Source organism: Oncorhynchus gorbuscha, linkage group LG05 (assembly GCF_021184085.1).
Source record: "Oncorhynchus gorbuscha isolate QuinsamMale2020 ecotype Even-year linkage group LG05, OgorEven_v1.0, whole genome shotgun sequence".
NCBI lineage: Eukaryota > Metazoa > Chordata > Actinopteri > Salmoniformes > Salmonidae > Oncorhynchus > Oncorhynchus gorbuscha.
Genome location: NC_060177.1, coordinates 35,677,953 through 35,701,997, shown reverse-complemented (window position 1 = coordinate 35,701,997; position 24,045 = coordinate 35,677,953). Strand labels below are relative to the sequence as shown.

At 43.3% G+C, this 24,045-nt stretch overlaps 1 protein-coding gene across 1 annotated transcript in view; it reads right to left on the bottom strand.

The window, feature by feature from the left end:
* Positions 1-21,197, bottom strand: part of LOC124035890 (diacylglycerol kinase zeta-like) — a 72,805-nt gene extending 51,608 nt beyond the window's left edge. Inside the window, 7 exon segments of the mRNA XM_046349713.1 lie at positions 617-673; positions 1,282-1,338; positions 1,635-1,712; positions 3,136-3,231; positions 3,420-3,528; positions 4,137-5,335; positions 21,057-21,197. Coding sequence (XP_046205669.1) covers positions 617-673; positions 1,282-1,338; positions 1,635-1,712; positions 3,136-3,231; positions 3,420-3,528; positions 4,137-5,287 — 1,548 coding nt within the window. The 5' untranslated portion in view covers positions 5,288-5,335; positions 21,057-21,197.
* Positions 21,198-24,045: the final 2,848 nt, after the last annotated feature.

Sequence of the window (24,045 nt, the reverse complement as noted above, 5' to 3'; positions counted from 1 at the left end):
AAAACCCCCACTTATTGTCCAACCAGCACTGACTTTGCCCGATGAATACTTTGTTGAGGGAAAATGTACTTGACACAATTGTGATATGTTGTCTCAAATAGCCATCTTAAGATGAATGTAGGTCGTTCTGGATAAGAGTGTTGGAAAATTAAATTAAAATGCATGAATATATGATGAGGGGATTTGAACTTGGACACCGAAAGCTAGCTCTGGAGGACGATAGGACATGGGGGTTACCCAGTTTTTGAAATCATTAGTCAGGCATCAACTAGTCAGGCATTACTCTACTACTGCCCCCATAACTGTGGCTTTTGGTTGGGGTGATCTGGGGAGTTCGGGTGGGATGGTACCTGGGACTGGCTCAGGAAAGGGGTGGCCATGCAGTTAGCCATCCGCCTGAGGCACTTAGCACCTGGCTAAGGTCAAAGGTCAAGAGAGAAGGTCAAGGGGAAAAAGGGAAGCAGGGACAGGAGGAGAGGGAAGGGTTACAGAGGAGACAGACACATTGAATGACAAGACAAAGGCAAAGGAAGACGAAAAATGCGTGAAAATAAAGTATGAGCATGAGTATCATGAGCGTGCTGATTAAATGGAAATAAAATGTATTGGCACTTACCTCTCGTATATTCCTAGAACCCGATTCCCTGAATGACGGTTTACACCTAAAGTTTATCTACATGGTACAGAAAACAAATAGTTTCAAACATGGATTTATTTTATTGGTCACTGTTTCCAATATGTTGTTAGACAAACCCCTGCACCAAAATAGAATGCTGAATCAGTTATCCAAAAGGGCCAACGGGAGAGGTATAAGGTTAAAGTGAACATGCTCAAGTTCTTGTTCACCTAGAAGTCGTTACTGAAAAGGGAAACCTGTGGTGCAATATGTGTTATTATGTCAGTGTTGCAACCAGTTCTTCGCCTTTACCTCCACCATAACAGCACCATAACGGCATCAGATAAAGTATAAACAATAGATATAAACTAACCCTCAGATTAGCAGAGTTATGGGAACAAGTTAAAGACATTTTGGAAAAAGGGAGATTCAGCGACTATACATCTCTAGCAAAAAGCAACCTAATGTATTCGACGACCAATCAAAGCAGCCCAATTTGGAAAACAGCTTTGATTATCAAGAGAATGACCCAATCAGAGTTCAGCATTGGAGGGCGAGGTCAATGGATCAAGTAGCGTAGTGAGATAGGGTTAGAGAAGGAGTATGATCTAGTTATAGCACTAGTTATATCCCATAGCAGCCTGAGAGAGGTCAGAGTGTCTCACTCTAAAGGCGGGGTCTTCGATAAGCAGGCTGTCTTCATAGGGCATAGCCTCGAATAACTGGAGAGGAGCAGGGTGGGTTAGGTTGGCATGGCTACCATTTCAATCTCATCTTACCTGATGCGATGGAAACATTTTGTCTCCTTGAGAGACAACATCTGAAAAGGCTGATATTACGGTATTTTTTCGGGATTCAACATTTGCAACTCATTTTGTCTTGGTACGCATGTGTCAACTAATTTCCACAACTTTGGTGATAATACATAATTTAATAACTATCTGCAACCAGGTGAAATAACAGTTAAACGGATGAAAAGTTTGTGAAGCATTGGTTGGGAAAATGGCTTGAAACTTACCTTTTCTAGCTGTTCTATGCAGATTGTGTGAACCACTATCTTGCAGGCTGCACACTTTTTCCGGGCTACAGATTTTTGCTGTGGTGACAAAAGATGAGTGAGAGAATATTATTTAATGACCCATCTCGTAGTAATACATGAAAACTTCCTGAATTAAATTACTTTCTTTTAACGTGATAATTCAAGGGTACAACCATAAACGTATATAGACCGCTCTAGTGCCCCAACGCCTGTTTTAGCATGGGTAGTGCCATTGAAGACTTTCACCATTTTGAAGTAGTCAACTTGGTAGGACTTCCTATGGGTTACAGAAGATTCCCATAATTCCAACAAGGTCCTCAGGAGGGATCAGCCAATGAATTATACACCTGAGCAAACATTCCTTAACTGCAGGTGGCAGTAAATTTACCAACCTTGGTTTTATACCTGTTCAGACAACACACTCCAGATGGCAATATTCACTCTTGACTACTTTAAAATGAAGAAAGACCTCAATGGAGCTGCCCGTGCTGTCACAGAAGCCATATGGCACAGATGCAAAGAAGGGCCCTCTATCTACCTCTATGGGTGCAACTCCCTCAAGATGGCAGCAGTACTTATTAGGTGAAGTGTGTTATGGTTGTGTGAACACCAGAGGGAGCCTCTACACAAGGGGTGCCAAACTCATTCCACGGAGGGTCGAGTGTCTACGGGTTTTCAAACCTCTCTTGTACTTGATTGATGAAATAAGGCCACTAATTAGCAAGGAACTCCCCTCACGTGGTTGTCTAGGTCTTAATTGAACAGAAAAAACAAAAACCAGCACACTCTATGGAATGCGTTTGACACCCCTGGTACAGAGCATTGCATTAAAACAATATATTTTTCACACCCCGTAGATGTCCGAATTAAATCTCATACACATAATGCAATCGAAAAAAACATATCTCCATCATCTGAAAAAAGAAGAAGATTGGGCTCATTTTTACAGGTTCTCTTCCTAGTTACCCTTTTTATAATCCCATCAGTTCTCAAAAAAATGAAGAGACAGCGTTTATGTTCATAACATGGCTCCATTTCTCATACTATAATGTTTACAGTTGCAGAGAGCTATACAATCTGCATTCTCTAGAAGTGTACTGTATGGTACCAGGTGGTATACATCTGGACAGTAACATCCACTGACGGATGAAAAACAAAATGTGACAAGGAGTTAATACTCCCACTCTTACTTTAGGGATGCACTACAAATACATCTCCTCTAATCAGTTGATTCCTCTCTTCCTCTGGGTTCGTTCCTGTCAAAGCATCTGTGGCTTTGTGATGTCAGACAGGGCCAGGGGTAGCCACACACACACACACACACACACACACACACACACACACACACACACACACACACACACACACACACACACACACACACACACACACACACACACACACACACACACACACACACACACACACACACACACACACACACACACACACACACACACACACACACACACACACTCACCAGTGTCTTGGCGAAGCAGTGCTGCTCTCCGACGTAACAGAAGTCCCCAGAGACATTGGTCTCAAACCAGATGTGCTCCCCATACAGGGCGTTCTCCTGGAGGAAGAGTCTATTAAATACACCCTTCTTTTTCTTTTACCCTGACAAATAGGAATCTCAGCTCATAGAATCCACTACCAACAGTACCTCTGGGTAAACAAAGTACACTACTCTGAAACTCATTAGGGGCATATAATTCATTATGGGGTACAAAATCAATGAGCTGGGCCAGAGGCTGCACTTACGGTCCAGTCACAGCTGCTCCGGATCTCCCTGTCTGGGTCAAACTTGGCCAGGGCTGAGGCACTGGGCTGGGCAGACAGGTGCTGTAGACCCGATTTAGCAATGGCCTTCCTGAAAATGACACAGATGAAACACCTTTTAATGATTGCAATAGCATCATTGAGATGACACGCCCAGTGGGATACTGCATCACAACCTAACAGGGAAACCCACTCTTCACCCCTGATGGAAGCAAAGTAGGCTCTGATCAAAGAGAAAGGTCCAGCACACATGGTGAATAATGAAATGGTACATCTGACGTCATACAATATACAGCATTCGAAATGTTGAGCCAATGTGCAGCCAGGTACACAAGAGGTCTAGGTTTGGTATTTGACAGGTTTGTGTGACTGAGACCCTGCATGAAAGGTGCTGTAGGAGTCACTAAACAAAACTCCTAGCTTTACATATCAGCAACACAAAAGGTCAGCAGAGTTTGGTGTAAAATATGAACGATTTCCCAGTTTGCAGTTACATACTGCAGCAGGCTTAGACACAAACACTTGCTTAACTGACATCAACACTTCAGACCAGAAAGTGCTGGTATGGTTGGAAGGGCAGGATGTGTATATTCTGACATTGAACCCCCCCCCACATTGAACCCCCCCCCCCACTTCCCTAATACACACACACACAAAAGCATTGCCTGTGACCAAGGTGAAGGTAGGGGGTCTACATACGAGACGAATCCACTCCAAGTCTCCAGGCGGGGGTCGTAGTAGGTGCCCTGCAGGGGGCTGAGGGACTCCCTGCGGCCTTTGGGCTTCCAGCAAGCGGAACAGTTCCTATACAGGGAACGGGAGGAGTGGCGGGCCACTATAGAGCTCCTGCGGCTGGGTGCGTGGACTAGCCTGCCTTGCCAGGAGCTGTTGGAGATGGTGGAAGGCCTCCGTAACTGGCTGGAGCGTCGGTAGCACCCGTGCACACCATAGGCCGCCCTGCTACGGTGCACCGCCTCCGCCGGCAGCAGGTGGGAGGAGTTACGGCGCAGGCAGCGAGGGGCGCGGATCAGGGGCCGGGACTGGATGCTCTCCATCGTCAAGGCTGCCATACTATGAGCCTGATTCCAGTCCTGCCATGGAGACGTCCTCTCTCCCTCTGGATATGATGATGATGATGATGATGCCTCAGTCCCCTCTCGTTCACTGCCGCTGCCCTCCGACCTGGTGCTACACTCTCTCTGACTGCAGCTGTCCCCTTCCGACTCGGAGCAGCTTGAGGATGAGGGGCAGTTTTCAGTGCCCTCTCTTGATGCCCTCACACCGCCCTGCGCCCCTGGTGCCCTCTGCTGCTCCACACTCATCTGGACCAGGCTGGCCAGCAGCATGGAAGGCCCCAGCAGTTGGGTGTCAATGGTGCGGAGCTTGGCGGCTTGCCGGCGGCGGACAGAGAAGCGGGGATTGACACAGGTCATGGTGGTGCTGGAGCGTCGCCTGGTGTAGTATCTGGTCCTCACTAGCTGCCCCCCTCCATAATAACAGTGGGGTAACCCCTGCACCTCGCTGGAGCGCCTGCGTTGTTGGTGAGCAGTGCAGACCAAGCCCACACTGGAGCTTCTACGGCCCACATAACCTGACGGCAGGCCAACACTGGAACGTCTTCGTTGGGATTGAGAAGTCGGCGACAGGCCTGCACTGGACCTTCTGTGTCCGACAGGACCTGTGAATGGCAGTCCCACACTAGAGCGTCTACGTTGGACCAGGCCAGCAGAGGGCAGTCCTACACTGGAGCGCCGGCGAGCCTTGCTTGTGGGCACCGCCACGCCAGGCCGCCTGTATTGGCATTGTTCCACACCTTTCAATCTAAAGTGCCGGCGGAAAAAGGTGTCCATGGCAACCCACAGCTTGTGGGTTCCCTTTTCAATGTCCCTCTGTAGTGGCTGTTGGTACAAAAAAATCAGTCTGTCAGCAAAACCTTCAATACTGTACACAAGCCACTATCCAACTCTTACCAATAGGGATGCAGTACTGTTCTTTTCACCCCGTGTGGAAAAGCTGAAGGTGAAATGTCTGAACTCGTACACTGCTGCCAGAGAAGGTAAAGCACACACTTGACTAAACTGGGCCTAGATGCTCAAAGAGCAACCTCAATTGGCTGACTAGTGATACTGTCAGTAACTGAATCTGCTTACAAAGGGACATTAGTCAATGCATCTAGAGCGATAACAGTTCCATTCTCCGGTACAAGCAACGTGACCAGCCGCCCCCGGTTCAATAACTCACCACCTGTAACGCTATACCTCGGTAGTGTTCTGTCTGGTGAAAGTAGAGCCGAGTCCAGGTCACCTATCACATGATAGCCATTGTGACGCCACTACAGCACAAAGCAAAAGGATATATTTAGCGACCGCCTTTAAAATTATGTTCAATCACCTCATCAGATACGCCACTTGACAGAACCAAAGAATGCGTCGTTATCCAGTAACCTCAACTCCATTCAACGCATTTCCCTCTGCCAACAATGAAAGGGAATTGTGGATATCAACTTCATAAAGGAAGTCATTGTTCTGATCATCTTTACTTAGATATCACAATCTGAATTGTGAATTCATAAACACACAGTTGTGATGTAGAGAAGTGGGCCAGGGCTCAGGCAACCTCCACAGGATGCCAAGCTGCTGCTGTATTACTGATCTCAGACCATCATAATCACCCAGAGCCTCCTTCTCTGATTACATACAGACTGATACAGATACCCTTCACAGGAAGTGACATGTAGTAGAAGTGCTCAGCAGCATTAGCCTGTCAATGCTTTGATTCAAGCTGAAGACAAGCCACAACGTCAGGGACCCGGCATCTATTTACATCCTGTGGCAGGCAGCTAATGCGAACCACAAATGAAGAAGATAGGCTTAGTGTTTATGACCGATAGATCCAAGGCCCCTGTTAATGAAGTGTTGAGGATGAACCATTAAGTGTGTCATATGTATAGGGCATAGAAAGGCTTATTTTCCCTTGAATTATTATACATGTCATGGATACTCTCATGTCGCTCTACCTCTCTTGTGATTAAGACTGGTTGTGGAGGGGAGACGTTGAAAAAGAAAAGAAAAGAAACCGCACACACACACACACCTAATTTCAATCTGAATGGATTTCTGGAACCTGCCAAATGAGCCTTTGATCCTTCTCATCTCTTATTCAATTCATTAGACATTCAGAAAGTAAAGTAATAACTAAAATGGCCAAGAGGGTAGCGTGGGTGGGCGAGGTGGGATGTGGAAGGGAGAGAAGCACGACCAAGGCTGGGGATAAAAGGACCAAGGCTGAGTAGAGACTGTTTCCGGCACACAGGCATCCATAGTCCATCTGTAACGCAGCATGAAGAGAGACATGAGAGAAGGCCTAGTGAGAAAATGATTAACGGCAGTCGCAGATGATTCAAACATTTGCTTTAAAGCGCAGGGATTCATCCACAGGTCTTACAGCTGTAGCACGTAAAGTAGACATTCAAAAAGTTGTATACAGTAAATTATTGATAACTTATAGTAGGGTTTTTCCACATACATCTACAGTGCCTTCAGAAAGTATTCAGACCCCTTGACTTTTTCCACGTTGTTAGGTTACAGCCTTATTAAAAAAAAAGTTTTTTCCCCCTCAATCTGCACACAATACCCCATAATGACAACGCAAAAACTGGTTTTTAGAAATGTTTGCTAATTTATATAAAAAACGACATATATCACATTTACATAAGTATTCAGACCCTTTACTCAATACCATGTTGAAGCACCTTTGGCAGCGATTACAGCCTCGAGTATTCTTGGCTATGACGCTACAAGCTTGGCACACATATATTTGGGGAGTTTCTCCCATTTCTTCTCTGCAGATCCTCTCGGGCTCTGTCAGGTTGGATGGGGAGCGTCGCTGCACAGCTATTTTCAGGTCTCTCCAGAGATGTTCGATCGGGTTCAAGTCCGGGCTCTGGTTGGGCCACTCAAGGACATCCAGAAACTTGTCCCAAAGCCACTCCTCTTCCGTTTCAAGTGATCTGCCTTATCCCGTCTGTTTAGTTCGCCCCACGTTCCTGTTTCCACTCGTCTGGCTGTTCTTCAGTGGGCTCACTCTCCAAGTTAGCGGGTCATCCCGGTGTTGAAATTGGTCCGTTCCGTGTCTCCCAGCCCTGTTACTCTGAGATCCTGAGCGCTCTGGGGCAGGTTTTTCATCAAGGATCTCTCTGTACTTTGCTCCGTTCATCTTTGCCTCGATCCTGACTAGTCTCCCAGTCCCTGCAGCTGAAAAATATTCCTACAGCATGATACTGCCACCACCATGCATCACTGTAGGGATGGTGCAAGGTTTCCTCCAGAAGAGATGTTTGCAATTTGTTTACCTTATATTAGGCAGGTGTGAGCCTTTCCAAATCATGTCCAATCAATTGAATTTACCACAGGTGGACTCAAGGATGATCAATGGAAACAAAATGACACTGAGCTCAATTTCGAGTCTCATAGCAAAGGGTCTGAATACTTATGTAAATAAGGTATTTCTGGGTTTTTTAGTTTTTTATATACATTTGCAACATAAAAAACAACAACTGTTTTTGCTTTGTCATTATGGGGAATTGTGTGTAGATTGCTGAGGATAAAAAAATAGAATAAGGCTGTAATGTAACAAAAATGTGGAAAAAGTGAAGGGGTCTGAATACTTTCCAAAGGCACTGTATGTGCAGAGAGACATTGTATTTGTTAGATATGGAATTTACTAAATCTCTCCGATTATACAGAGATTTAGTTCACCATAAGTGAACAGGACTGAGGCCTATTAGCTTGATGTCCCCTGACTGTGTAATGTAGCTGTCAGATTCATATAATTCAAAGGGTCCAATGCAGCCGTTTTTATGTCAATATCAAATCATTTCTGGGTCACAATTAAGTACCTGCCTGGGATTTTTTTAAAACATTTTCATTGAAAAAACAACAACAAAAAAAAACAGCTTCTTAGCAAGAGCAATTTCTCAAGCAAGAATTCTGCTAGGACTGTTTGGGAGTGGTCTGAGTGGGGAGGGGGAATTTGAAAACTAGCTGTTAGCAGAGAGGTTTGGAACACACGTTCTGATTGGTTTATTAACTAATTTACTGCCTGGTATGTCACCAGACAGGACAAAACCCCATCCCATCAAAACATTTAAGGCAGTCTTTTCAAACAGCTTACACTAAATGGGCATTATCATCATTTTCAGTATTATTCCAACCTCAGTGTGGAAATACTGTATATACAAAACATAGGAAACCACCTGTTTGACTGGACTGAGCCTTTAAACAAATATGTTAGAAGTACATACTGAATTTTTTGGGGGTCATCCGGCACACGAGTGGCGCTCAGGGTTTCTGGCTCTAATATGAACCTTCTCTTCAGTGTGCAATTTGTAAGTCGCTCTGGATAAGAGCGTCTGCTAAATGACTTAAATGTAAATGTAAATGTATTCTCAGTCTGGGTTTCCCACCCCCACCCCCACCCATGGAGCATTCTGGGAATCAGGGTCAAAGGTCATCTGGTTGAGGCCTCCAGCATACGTGGCTGTATTCACGTACAGTAGCGTTTAAATCATTAATCAGGGAAAATGCGACAGTCTTTCAAAACAGAACCACAGACATGGTCTTTGCCACGTTTTGACTTCCCAGCTCCAGAATCTATGATGAATATCATCAAAGTCCTGTACAGTTCTTGAATGGTTTTATCTAGAAACAGTGACATATATTTACTATTATGCCAAGGTAGTCACAGTATACTGTACGGTAGCCAACAGATACATTTAGCAAACCCCTGAGGTGGCTATGATTAAACTTCTAGGGCAGTGTCACTGTATCGACTCCATGGCTAAGATAAGCTCTAAACACAACACAAGTGCTCAAGTCCTTTAGATTGATCATTTCCTTTCCCCCCTTGCTCTGCAGACTAACTAAAAACTAACTGCTTGATTGACAGATAGATAACAGGGTTACGGAAAGAGATTGGTTACCAAAAAAATTAGCTCAACACATTAAAAATGTTAGCCTCTCTAGGCCTGCATCCTCTCAAATATGTGCATTTAGCGTTATGTATGTGCGTCACAGTGAGTGCACGCTGTGGAATAGAATTGCTTTAAAGCATTGGGTTTTCTATGGCACAACACCGTCACGATGGCCAGTCCCATGGACTCCCAAACAAATTCATTTGAAATACAATGCATCCGGGGGGGAACACACACACACACACACAGTACCACACACGTAACAAAAATACATAAATACAGATAGGCTTACACACACAATCATGTTTGCATTATGCACTCCATCCCTGATAGATTAATTAGTCACAGGCTCTTCCCATTGCCTGATATGGATCGGGATATGCCTGCCTGCACGGCCAGGCACAGCTCCAACACCGTCAATCTATTTGCCGATGACACAACAGTGGTAGGCCCGATCACCGACATCGACGAGACGGCCTATAGGGAGGAGGTCAGAGACCTGGCCGTGTGGTGCCAGGACAACAACCTCTCCCTCAACGTGTTCGAGACAAAGGAGATGATTGTGGACTACAGGAAAAAGAGGACCGAGGACGCTCCCATTCTCATCGATGGGACTGCAGTGGAGCAGGTTGAGAGCTTCAAGTTCCTCGGTGTCCACATCACCAACAAACTAACATGGTCCAAGCACACTAAGACAGTCGTGAAGCGGGCAAGACAAAACCTATAACCCCACAGGAGACTGAAAAGATTTGGCATGGGTCATCTGTTCCTCAAAAGGTTCTACAGTTGCAACATCGAGAGCATCCTGACTGGTTGCATCACTGCCTGGTATGGCAACTGCTCGGCCTCCGACTGCACGGCACTACAGAGGGTAGTGCGAACGGCCCAGTACATCACTGGGGCCAAGATTCCTGCCATCCATTACCTCTACACAAGGCGGTGTCAGACTCCAGCCACCCTAGTCATAGACTGTTCTCTCTGCTACCGCACGGCAAGTGGTACCGGAGCGCCAAGTCTAGGTCCAAGAGGCTTCTTGGACCTAGGCTTCTACCCTCAGGCCATAAGACTCCTGAACACCCCCCCCCCCCCCCCCCACTGCTACTCTCTGTTGTAATCTATGCATAGTCACTTTAATAACTCCACCTACATGTACATACTCCCTCAAGTAACCGGTGCCCCCGCACATTGACTCTGTACCGGCACCCCCCTGTATATATGTTATTTATTTTACTGCTGCTCTTTAATTACTTGTTAATTTTATTCTTATCTTATCCATATTTATCCATCTCTTATTCTTATCCATATTGTTTTTTGGAAAACTGCACTTTTGGTTAGGGGCTCGTAAGTAAGCATTTCACTGTAAGGTCTACTCCACCTGTTGTATTCGGCGCATGTGACTAATACAATTTGACTTACAGAGTGTAGACTGACCCAGCATCAGTTGTTACAAAACCCCCTCCAGTACCTTTACTCCCTCAAATACCTAGCAAGTAAAATGGAGGAATGCAGCGAAAAATGAAAAGGTACTGTGAATAATACAGAAGTGTATGTGACTGGGACAGGTAGTATAACAGGGTCTGGAGGGCTTTTATTGCTGAAGTATATATACTGTACTCTAGTGGAGTCAGTGTTTGAAGCTGTTATAATGCTAAACGACATACTGTATTGTACAGGCAAAAGCTGGATAGGTCCATTGTAAATATAAACCCAAATTAAACCACAGAGCATTACCACATGCACGTACATCCTTCGAAAAACGATGTTGGTTTTAGTACTTGTGCTGTGGCTCTTACAGTGTGGTATTGTTGGCTCTTTGTATGGAGCTTTGAATAGAACGCAAAAGTGACAGGGATATTTAAATATATATTTACATTTTATAGTCATAGTATATATTTAGACATTAGGTTGAGGGTTTTTCCCCCATTGGTCCTTCCTTGGAATTCATCTTCAATGTAGCAGTGTTTATATTGCAGTACTAGAGGCGTCCCTACAGACCCTGGTTCGATCACGGGCTGTATCACAACCGGCAGTAATCGGGAGTCCCATAGGGCGGTGCACATTGGCCCAGTGTCGTCCTGGTTAGGGTTTGCATAGTTAAAGAAAGGTGAAGTATATAAAATAAAAAATATATTTCAACTAAATATTCAATGAGGCAAAGTGACAAGAGAGGTGGAAAACACCATCCAACGTGCTAATTTACATTTACCCAAATTCCACAGATGGTGGTGTTAACACTGGACACTTAACCTGGATAGCGTGCACAATATCAGTCTAACTTTAACAGCAACACTGCTGGGACAACATGGGTAACAAGAATCAGATGAGGGTGGAGGACCTGGGGATCTACTCTACTCTGTGGAAGATTAGTGGGTAGCTAGATACACTATATACACAAATGTATGTGGACACGCCTTCAAATTAGTGGATTTGGCTATTTCAGCCACACCCATTGCTGATAGGTGTATAAAATTGAGCACACAGCCATGCAATTCACATAGACAAACATTAGTAGTAAAATGGTCTTACTGAAGAGCTCAGTGACTTTCAACATGGCACCGTGAAAGGATGCCACCTTTCCAACAAGTCAGTTCCTCAAATTTTTGCCCTGCTAGAGCTTCCCCGGACAACTGTAAGTGCTATTATTATGAAGTGGAAGAGTCTAGGGGCAACAACGGCTCAGTCGTGAAGTGGTAGGCCACACAAGCTCACAGAACGGGACTGCCGAGTGCTGAACCACATAAAGATAGTCTGTCGTTGTTTGCAACACTCACTACCAAGTTCCAAACTGCCTCTGGTAGCAACGTCAGAACAAGAACTGTTTGTCTGGAGCGTCATGAAATGGGTTTCCATGGCCAAGCAGCCGTACACAAGCCTAAGATCACCATACACAATGCCAAGCGTAGATTGGAGTGGTGTAAAGCTTGTGTCATTGGACTCCGTAGCAGTGGAAAAGTGTTCTTTGGAGTGATGAATCACACTTCACCATCTGGCAGTTTGACTGACAAATCTGGGTTTGGCAGATGTCAGGAGAACACTACCTGCCCGAATGCATAGTCCCAACTGTACATTTTTGGTGGAGGTGGAATAATTGTCTGGGGCTGTTTTTCATGGTTCGGGCAAGGCCCCTTAGTTCCAATGACGGCTACAGCATAAATGATACGGTGCTTCTAACTTTGTGGTAACAGTTTGATAAAGTCCCTTTCCTGTTTCAGTAGATGTCCTAAAAAGTAGATGTTCTAAAATGACTTGTGTCGTGGACAAAGTAGATGTCCTAACCGACTTGCCAAAACTATAGTTTGTCAACAAGAAATGTGTAGAGTGGTTGAAAAACGAGTTTTAATGACTCCAACCTAAGTGTATGTAAACTTCCGACTTCAACTGTATATGACGTGGGACAGGAAGTGTACTGGGCTATTTATAGCACCCCCTCTGTTTATATCCCCCTGGCTGCTCTCTCACTGCTGCTGCCTCCCGCCAGGCTCCGCATGTACACATCACAGATAATAGACTCCTGCTATGCCTCACAGATAGAGCGGGAGAGAGTGTGTGTGCACCAGTGAGAGAGAACGGGTGGGGAGAGGAAGAGAAAGACAGAAAGACCTCTCCCTCCTAGACCATAGACCAGGGCATCTCCAACCCTGTACTGGAGTGCTACCGTCCTGTTGGTTTTTCACTCCAACCCTAATATAGCGTAGCTCATTCTAATAATTAGCCTGTTGTCAAGCTGAATCAAGTTAGTTACAACTGGGGTTGGAGTGAAAACCAATAGGAGGGTAGCTCTCCGTGCATGCTGGGTTGAGGCATAAGCCCACCAGCTCATCAACCAAGTCCAAGCCGGGTAACCACCTGTTCCTCTAGATTACTGAGGCGTGCTCCAATGAGGCCGGTATCATGGCGCCATCATCCAGGTCAATGTGCCTGGGTTAGGGATGGGCACCAGGCCAAGTGTTGTGCCCCCACTGCTCCGGCTCCTGATCGATCTGGACATCCTGGTCTGTTAAATGCATTAATACCGCAGGGGCGAATGTAAATGAGATCGACAGTACCAGATTCTAACAAAGCGCCATGTCTCAAACCAAGCTGTATCAAGACTAGCTGCATCTAGGGGGACTACCTGTGTGGCCAGTGACACGTGTAATCACATCTACATTTGTACTGTAAATGTTATGGCTTTGTTATGGCCCTCAGTCGAGTGATGTTATTCCAACGGAGGGAGATTTGAATGGGTCTTGTTAAGCCTGCTGCTGTGATACATTGCACATGCCTATAGCCTTAGGATTGACCCGATCACCTAAAGCAGCTGAAAGTGATTAGTTGCCCCATTAAGGTTCCACAAATTCAGGAGTTAAATCACCAAATTAGTTACAAACAAATGTACAATAATCCATTCAAGGTACCCTCAGATAGAAGCAGCCTAAACGTGAACTGTATCGTAAGTGCACTGAAATGTTTAGGAAAAAAACATTTTTTTAGTTGTTTCCATGAAGACGCTCCTTTCTAATGTTTCAATATGTCACAAAACGGATTAACCAAAGATGCAGTGAAAAAAAAAATTAAGTCACTCTCACTGTGATAGCTTTCAAACGTCCCTGCAAAGAAGCAGTACAGTGCAGTATGCGAGCTGTGCTCAGTGTGAGCCTGAGCCATGTTGACAGTATGGTGTGAGAGAATGGAGTCGAGAGGGAGTGTCAGTATAAAATAAATTAGGTTACAGTGTGTTTACCAGCGAAACTGAGAAACAGAGGACTGTTTTTGTTTCCATTCTGAGTTATGGACCTTAGGCCTCGAGCCCAGCCTTAAGGCACTGTTTGGACAGAAAAACCTCAATTCAACCTGCAAATGAAGTCACTCTGCTGTGAGCCCAACGTTGAGTCAGAATGTCTTACTCTTAGTAATTAGTAGATTATTGACTTTCCTTTCTGCGGAGAAGTTGATGCGACAGCAGAGAAAAACAGTTGATTGTTATTCGGTTTTATCCTAAATATTTACATGTAAAACATACAAAGGTCAGTAGGAAAAAAATTGCCATAGAGCTCTTGGTCCTCCAGCGTCGCATAGCGCGTGATAATAGGGACTGTCAAGAATGAAGCCTTCATTCTGCTGCCCTCGGTTTGGTAAACACTCCAATGTTATGAGGATAATGGAGCTTACAGCACGACCATAAATGTATACTTTTCCTCCCACTGTAATCAAAAGTAAAATGTCACCATCTTGGCACGTCTGTGGACACATCTCCCTTAGATCCTCTGAGGGCACTTGTCTTGATGATAAATCCCCCTGTGGAGAGGGAGACTTGGAGGTGTCCTCGAAAGCCCCTGGGAAAATGCCTGACCTAGACTGCTATAACTCTCCCAGGCTAGGTCGTCCTCTAGGACAGTGTCAAATAACTAAGCTACCCTTACATAATGGATGTGCAGTGAACTGAAATATTGCCCGAAGGTCAGTTGACAGATATGGAGAGGAATAATTCAGATTGCAGAAATGACGCACCGTAGGCTGATTTCACAAACATAGTGCTCTGTGCTCTACATGTCTCCTCTCTCCATCCCTATATAGGTCTGACTCCTCTCTCCCTCCCTTGACATAAACATCCATTCATTGAGCTTCAGCACAACACTACAGGGAGGGAGTTACTGGAACAGCCTGGCTAGCTGGCACAACCTGATGGGAGCTCAGAGAGCACACTATTTCCACAGCCATGTCAACATAGCTAGCATGGCGAATAGCACCGGCTACTGTAATTTATGGAGGGAAATTTCAACTGCTCATCTGTAGCAGAGGGCAACTGAGGTTTCTCACAGACTAGACAGAATGGGCAGACAGACTGGACCAGTGACCCATCGGTCCAGGATAAGAGCAGAAGCCTGGCCTGGTCCATATTCTTTTCCCCTATACTGTGGTGTCACTCAACACAGGACAACAAAGGACATGATAATTAACACAGGGCTGAACTCTGATCAATGGCTCAAGGCAGCAGTTTGCACTAAAACAGCACTATCAGTGATGGTTATTGTTCACCACAATTTGATTGTTATCCCCCAATCTCCAGTTCAGTAGTCAGTCAGTATGCCTATACACTGAGTGTGCAAAACATTAGGAACTCCTGCTTTTTCCATGACATAGACTGGCCAGGTGAAAGCTATAATCCCTTATTGATGTCACTTGTTAAATCCACTTGAATCAGTGTAGAGAGAAGAGGTTTTAAGCCTTGAGACAACTGAGAGATGGATTGTGTATGTGTGCCATTCAGAGGGTGAATGGGCAAGACAAAAGATTGAAGTGCCTTTGAACGGGGTATGGTAGTAGGTGCCAGACGCACCGGTTTGAGTGTGTCAAGAACTGCAACGCTGCTGGGTTTTTCCTAATTCAACAGTTTCCCGTGTGTATCAAGAATGGTCCACCACCCAAAGGACATCCAGCCAACTTGACACAATTGTGGGACGCATTGGAGTCAACATGGGCCAGCATCCCTGTGGAATGCTTTCGACACCTTGTAGAGTCCATGCCCTGACACATCCAGGGTGTTCTAATGGCAAAAAGGGGTGCAACTCAATATTAGGAAGGTGTTCTTAATGTTATGTACACTCAGTGCATTGATCTGATTTTTTTTTAGGTATTTCTATTGGTTGGTTACGTTTACATATCAATAAGGTGTTATGCCATTGGTCATGCTTGCAGATAGGGGGAAATTGTGAACGTCAATTCTTCCCAGCCTGATATTGTTATGCAAGCAGTAGGTCACGTTCTGAAATACTTTATTATATTTTCATATTTACAATGTGTACGAGTTCACTATGTACAGTTGAAGTCAGAAGTTTACATATACTTAGGTTGGAGTCATTAAAACTCGTTTTTCAACCACTCCACAAATTTCTTGTTAACAAACTATAGTTTTGGCAAGTCGGTTAGGACATCTACTTTGTGCATGACACAAGTAATTTTTCCAACAATTGTTCACAGACAGATTATTTCACTTATAATTCACTGTATCACAATTCCAGTGTCAGAAGTTTACATACACTAAATTGACTGTGCCATTAAACAGCTTGGAAAATTCTAGAAAATTATGTCATGGCTTTAGAAGCTTCTGATAGGCTAATTGACATAATTTGTGTCAATTGGAGGTGTACCTGTAGATGTATTTCAAGGCCTACCTTCAAACTCAGTGCCTCCTCGCTTGAAATCATGGGAAAATCAAAAGACATCAGCCAAGACCTCAGAAAAAAATGGTAGACCTCCACAAGTCTGGTTCATCCTTTGGAGCAATTTCCAAACGCCTGACGGTACCACGTTCATCTGTACAAACAATAGTACGCAAGTATAAACACCATGGGACCACGTAGCCGTCATATGAACGTTCTTTGATGCGAAAAGTGAAAATCAATCCCGGAACAACAGTAAAGGACTTTGCTAAGATTCTGGAGGAAACAGGTACAAAAGTATGTATATCCACAGTAAAACGAGTCCTATATCGACATAACCTGAAAAGCCGCTCAGCAAGGAAGAAGCCACTGCTCTAAAGCCGCCATGAAAAAGCCAGACTACAGTTTGCAACTGCACATGGGGACAAGGATTGTACTTTTTGAAGAAATGTCCTCTGGTCTGATGAAACAAAAATAGAACTGTTTGACCATCATTATGTTTGGAGGGAAAAGGCGGAGGCTTGCAAGCCGAAGAACACCATCCCTACCGTGAGGCACGGGGGTGGCAGCATCATGTTTTGGGGGTGCTTTGCTGCAGGAGGGACTGGTGCACTTCACAAAATAGATGGCTTCATGAGGCAGGAAAAGTATGTGGATATATTGAAGCAACATCTCAAGACATCAGTCAGGAAGTTAAAGCTTGGTCGCAAATGGGTCTTCCAAATGGACAATGACCCCGAACATACTTCCAAAGTCGTAGCAAAATGGCTTAAGGACAACAATGTCAAGGTACTGGAGTGGCCATCACTAAGCCCTGACCTCAATCCTATAGAAAAGTTGTGGGCAGAACTGAAAAAGTGTGTGCGAGCAAGGAGGCCTACAAACCTGACTCGGTTACACCAGCTCTCTTTCGAGGAATGGGTCAAAATTCACCCAACTTATTGTAGGAAGCTTATGGAAGGCTACCCGAACCATTTGACCCAAGTTAACAATTTAAAGGCAATGCTAACAAATACTAATTGAGTGTATGTAAACTTCTGACCCACTGGGAATGTGACGAAATAAATAAAAGCGGAAATAAATCACTCTACTATTATTCTTTAAAAAAGTGGTAATCCTAACTGACCTAAAACAGGGAATTTTTTACAAGGATTAAATGTCAGGAATGTGAAAAACTGAGTTTAAATGTATTTGTCTAAGGTGTATGTAAACTTCCGACTTCAACTGTACATGAACTGATGTGTGTATATATACAGTACCAGTAAAAAGTTTGGACACCTACTCATTCAAGGGTTTTCTTTATTTTTACTATTTTCTACATTGTAGAATAATAGGGAAGACATCAAAACTATGAAATAACAAATGTAATAACCAAAAAAGTGTTAAACAAATCAATATATATTTAAGATATATTAGATTCTTCAAAGTAGCCACCCTTTGCCTTGACAGCTTTGCACACTCTTTGCATTCTCTCAACCAGCTTTATGAGGAATGCTTTTCCAACAGTCTTTAAGGAGTTCCCACATATGCTGAGCACTTGCTGATCGATTTTCCTTCACTCTGCGGTTCAACTCATTAAGGCAATTGGGTTGAGGTTGGCTGATTGGTTGCCAGGTCATCTGATGCAGCACTCCATCACTCTCATTTTTGGTCAAATAGCCCTTACACAGCCTGGAGGTGTGTTGGGTCATTGTCCTGTTGAAAAACAAATTATAGTTCCACTAAGCGCAAACCAGATGGGATGTCGTATCTCTGTAGAATTTTGTGGTAGCCATGCTGGTTAAGTGTGCCTTGAATTCTAAATAAATCACAGACATTGTCATCAGCAAAGCACCATCACACCTCCTTCTCCATGCTTCACGGTGGGAACCACCAAGACAGAGGGTTGGAATCAAAAATCTCAAATTTGGATTTATCAGGCCAAAGGACAGATTTCCACCGGTAATGTCCATTGCTCATGTTTCTTGTCCCAAGCAAGTCTCTTATTATTATTGGTGTCCTTCAGTCGGGGTTTCTTTGCAGCAATTAAACCATGAAGGCCTGATTCACTCAGTCTCCTCTGAGCATTTACATTTACATTTTTTTATTTTAAAGCTTATATTTAACTAGGCAAGTCAGTTAAGAACAAATTCTTATTTTCAATGACAGCCTAGGAACAGTGGGTTAACTGCCTGTTCAGGGGCAGAATGACAGTTTTGTACCTTGTCAGCTTTGGGGTTTGAACTTGCAACCTTCCGGTTACTAGTCCAACGCTCTAACCACTAGGCTACCCTGCCACCCCATTGATGTTGAGTTGATGTTGAGATGTGTCTGTGACTTGAACTCTGAAGCATTTATTTGGGCTGCAATTTCTAATGAACTTATCCTCTGCAGTAGAGGAAACTGGGTATTCCTATCCTGTGGCGGTCCTCATGTTTCATCATAGCGCTTGATGGTTTTTGCGACTGCACTTGAAGAAACATTCAAAGTTCTTCAAATTTTCCGTATTGACTGACCTTCATGTCTTAAAATAATGATGGCCTGTTGTTTCTCTTTGCTTATTTGAGCCGTTCTTGCCATAATATGGACTTGGTATTTTCCCAAATAGGGCTATCGTCTGTATACCACCCCTACCATGTCACAACACAACTGATTGGCTCAAACACGTTAAGAAGGAAATAAATTCCACAAATTAACTTTTAAGAAGACACTCCTGTTAATTGAAATGCATTCCTGGTGACTACCTCATGATGCTGGTTGGAAGAATGCCAAGAAGGTGCTGTCATCAAGGTTTATATTTGAAGAATCTCAAATATAAACTACATTTTGATTTGTTACCCAAAATGTGTACTACATGATTCCATATGTGTTATTTCATAGTTTTGATGTCTTCACTATTATTCTACAATCTCGAAAATACTGAAAAATAAAGAAAAACTCTGGAATAAGTAGGTGTGTCCAAACCTTTGACTGTTACTGTATATTGAAGTTTTCCTATGTACCTGTACGCTTGATGAACATAGCCATGGTATCATTACACTGACTCTCTTCTACTCTTTAACAACTACTGTAGGCTGCAGTTCTAAAATACTGATCTTTCCCACCTTTCTCAATGCCCATACAAATGCACAATTAGTCAAAAGAACATTGAGTAATTTACATTTTCCACATGATTACCCTAATTGGATTGTAATCTATCAGCAAGTTATTTCACATCCCTTTGTTACATCTCTTCTACAATAGTATTTTTTCAAGAAATTTCCCCAATGTTGTGTACACTACTCTACAGCTGTTCTAGGTTAGCCTACATTACACGCATACCTTATGGCGTAACCCTAAAATGAGTATCATGAGGTACAACGGTTGCCCTACAGGTCCATTGTGCATGTCTGAGACCAGCCCCTGTCATTCTTGGAAACACCGTCACCAAACATCTGTTGCTGCACATGGATGACAGTTGATTTGTGTCAGATACCACACTTAGCACATACAGAGTCTGGTATTTCCACAGATTACCATGCTCTGAAATGTAAAAAGAACTGCAGAGGCAAAACGAGGAGAGGTGGACCGAGTGATAATGCCCCCTGGTCTGTTGATCAGTGTGGGAAAACAATGCCACTGCAAGTCCAAAGTTGTCTCTATCTGTCTGTCATCGAACCCTGCACAGCCAAACTGCTAGGGGCTCCTGGGAAAGGGCACAACAGATCTCTCACCTAATACTGTCCTTACAGAGAAAGTAAGATCTACTTCAGCACAGTACAACCAGATATAGTTTGTTTCCTTTGACTGCAAATGGTTGGCAACCAACTTTACGGTTGGTCTTTTTTTCTTTTTTTTTACTCACTTAATTCATGAAAAACCGATATGGTTTGTGTAGTGCACAAAACCCCTCTGTCTTGACAGGGTGTACAGTTTAAAACTAACCAAACACATTTTTCCTCTGAGTACAGTGTCATTTCATTAAGAGTAAATTAACGTCTTCTTTCAAATATACCACCGTTGAAAAACAGGTCTGTACACGTCTTCTCAACTACAACTCACAAGGAAGAGGCACAATGGAATGTTACGACGGACAATCTCAGCCTTAGACTATGAACCAGTATACGCAACAGCTGTTCTTACTCTGGCTGTACTTCCTAAACTGTTCTCAGAAAATACATGATAATCAACGTGTATTGTAGAGAACCTCCCAAAACATTCAAGAGTGACAGAGTGAGTGACACCCTTCAAAGAGCACAATCAGACCAGCTTTATCATTTGTCCAAACAAACACTTGTTGTTTTCCCACCACAATGCCTCTGTTCTATCGACAAAACCCTTCTCTGACAGCGTACAGCCTCGTGTGGAAAATCAAACAGCAGATTACACTGTACACTGCTACACTATATCCACACCAACTGAAGCCCTCAGGGGACAAAAAGATACAGCACTGCATTAGAACGAGTGTCAGCAATAACAACATCATATTTGGCAAGACCACAGCATACAAAAGTAAATGAAATAGTAGAGTCAAAATCAAAATACAACCTGATGGAAGCAGGTCAATAACCATCCATTCCTTTCCCCAGCTTGTCTGTCTAACTTTTAGTCCATGTGTGGCGAGAGAGAGAGAGAGAGAGAGAGAGAGAGAGAGAGAGAGAGAGAGAGAGAGAGAGAGAGAGAGAGAGAGAGAGAGAGAGCAACAGAGTGGTTCATTTGGAGGGAGAATGTGTGTCACAGCCAGGCAGCAGAGGCAGACTTGTTGGAGGGGGAGTGTCAGAGGCGGGCGGACGGACGGACGGGGTGAACGGTTACACTAAAATAACTCTGGTAACACAGTTCACAGTTCACAGTTCCTTGATGAGCTGTTTACTTGAGTGTTAATGCTCTCTCATACATACGTAAACTGAATGCACAGACACACACAGGTTTTAATGTTGCCATTAACTGCCTTTAAAAAGCAACAAATACCTTTGAAAACAGCCTGTGGCAACGATGAGTCAGAAACAATTATTCTAGCGACAAAATTGATTACAAAGTGTAAATAGGATAATTTGTCATAAAGTCTCATCTAAAACTGACTTTGGAGAATCTGTGCGTCACAACGGGTAAATGAAGGTTGGGTTTTGATTTCATGATGTTCAATTGACCACTAACATGGGGTGAACAGCTGCAGTGATTGCTCTCTATCCAATAGCTATGACAGTGAGACATTGTTTACATAAGACAACACATCACAATCTTGAGAAATACTGCACCAAACACCTTAGTTAATACAGCTAATTGGCTTGTTTAGTGCCTCTTTAACACACTGTATTAGCTGGCACATGCAAGACTATAGCTGTGTTCGAATACTCATACTAACTATACTACTTGTGACGTGAATGTAGTATATAGTATGCTTATTGGTCATAGTATGGATATAGTTAGTATGCCAAAAGCTCCAGGATGTCGTACTAAATTCGCCAAAATACTTAGTATACACGCAGAGGACACCATTTACGTACTTTTAGGGCCCATAATGCAATTCTTCAGAAAATGGGCATGGCTTCACAACGTTTTCAGATTTGAAGAAAATGGTAGAATATATGCAGCCGAAGTCCGACGAGAGCGGATACAAATGAATTGAACTAACTGATGACAAATGTTACGAAAATGTTGAGTGAACAATGTAATATAGTAATGACTTTTCAAATAAGTAAAGTTACTCCTTATGTTGGCTGACAATTTGAACCACAAGAGATAAAGATGCTCAAAGCTGACCCATTTTGCATACCCCACCATACCATCAGACAACCATATCCTCATCACTTGAAAAGAAAAATGATTGAGATTGATTAAATTTACAAGCTTACATACAGGGTTGTCAAACTACTTTATAATTTCTGAAAAAACAAAAGGTTAGTGATTGCACAAATTTTTATTTTTTAACTTATATTATCAAAAAAAAAAGAAGATTTGAAAATCAGATTTTTTAAATATTCACATATGTTGTAGCTTAGACCTTGTTTAACATCATCTTAGGTTTTTGTGTTGTGACCGCCATCAGTTGAGACACAACATGCTCTTGAATACAGGGTGGGAGTCATGTTTTGGCTGAGAAATTTACTAAAATGGGAATACAATTTTACATTTCAACTTTCAAATGGTACCACCAGACTGGACCAGTGACCCTTTGATCCGGGATCATATCAGAAGACGTGCCTGGTCCATAATCCTTTGCCCTATACAAATGGTACCACCAAGAGATGTTTTAAAATATACCGTCCATCCTCCATAGGAAACCTATTGAAATCATAGAAATATAGAAAATATAATAGACATGACCATTGAAGTTGTCATTCAACAGTGGGTGGACCGTCGGTCATCTTTGTGGTAGTAAATATAAGTTACAATTTAAATCCAATTAAAATGTCGACTTTGTTGTCCTTAAGCCATTTTTCCACAACTTTGTAAGTACGCTTGGGGTCATTGTCCACTTGGAAGACCCATTTGCGACCAAGCTTTAACTTCCTGACTGATGTCTTGAGATATTGCTTCAATATATCCACATAAATTTCCTGCCTCGTTATGCCATCTATTTTGTGAAGTGCAACAGTCCCTCCTGCAGCAAAGCACCACCCCATAACATGATGCTGCCACCTCCGTGCTTCACGGTTGGGATGGTGTTCTTCGGCTTACAAGCCTCCCTCTTTTTCCTCCAAACATAACAATGGTCAATATGAACACACAGTTCTATTTCTGTTTCATCAGAACAGAGGACAATTCTCCTAAAAGTACCATCTTTGTCCCCATGTACAGTTGCAAACCGAAGTCTTGCTTTTTTATGGTGGTTTTGGAGCAGTGGCTTCTTCCTTGCTGAGCGGCCTTTCAGGTTATGTCGATAAAGGACTCATTTAACTGTGGATATAGATACTTTTGTACCTGTTTCCTCCAGCATCTTCACATGGTCCTTTGCTGTTGTTCTGGGATTGATTTGCACTTTTCGCACCAAAGTACGTTCATCTCTAGGAGACAGTACGTGTCTCCTTCCTGAGCGGTATGACGGCTGCATGGACCCATGGTGTTTATACTTGCTTACTATTGTTTGTACAGATGAACGTGGTACCTTCAGGTATTTGGAAATTGCTCCCAAGGATGACCCAGACTTGTGGAGGTCTACAATTTTTCTGAGGTCTTGGCTGATTTATTTAGACTTTCCCATGATGTCAAGCAAAAAGGCACTGAGTTTGAAGGTAGGCCTTGAAATACATCCACAGGTACACCTCCAATTGACTCAAATGATGTCAATTAGCCTATCAGAAGCTTCTAAAGCCAAGACATACAGTGGGGCAGAAAAGTATTTAGTCAGCCACCAATTGTGCAAGTTCTCACACTTAAAAAGATGAGAGGTAATTTTCATCAAAGGTACACTTCAACTATGACAGACAAAATGAGAAGAAACAAATCCAGAAAATCACATTGTAGGATTTTTAATGCATTTATTTGCAAATTATGGTGGAAAATAGTATTTGGTCACCTACTAACAAGCAGGATT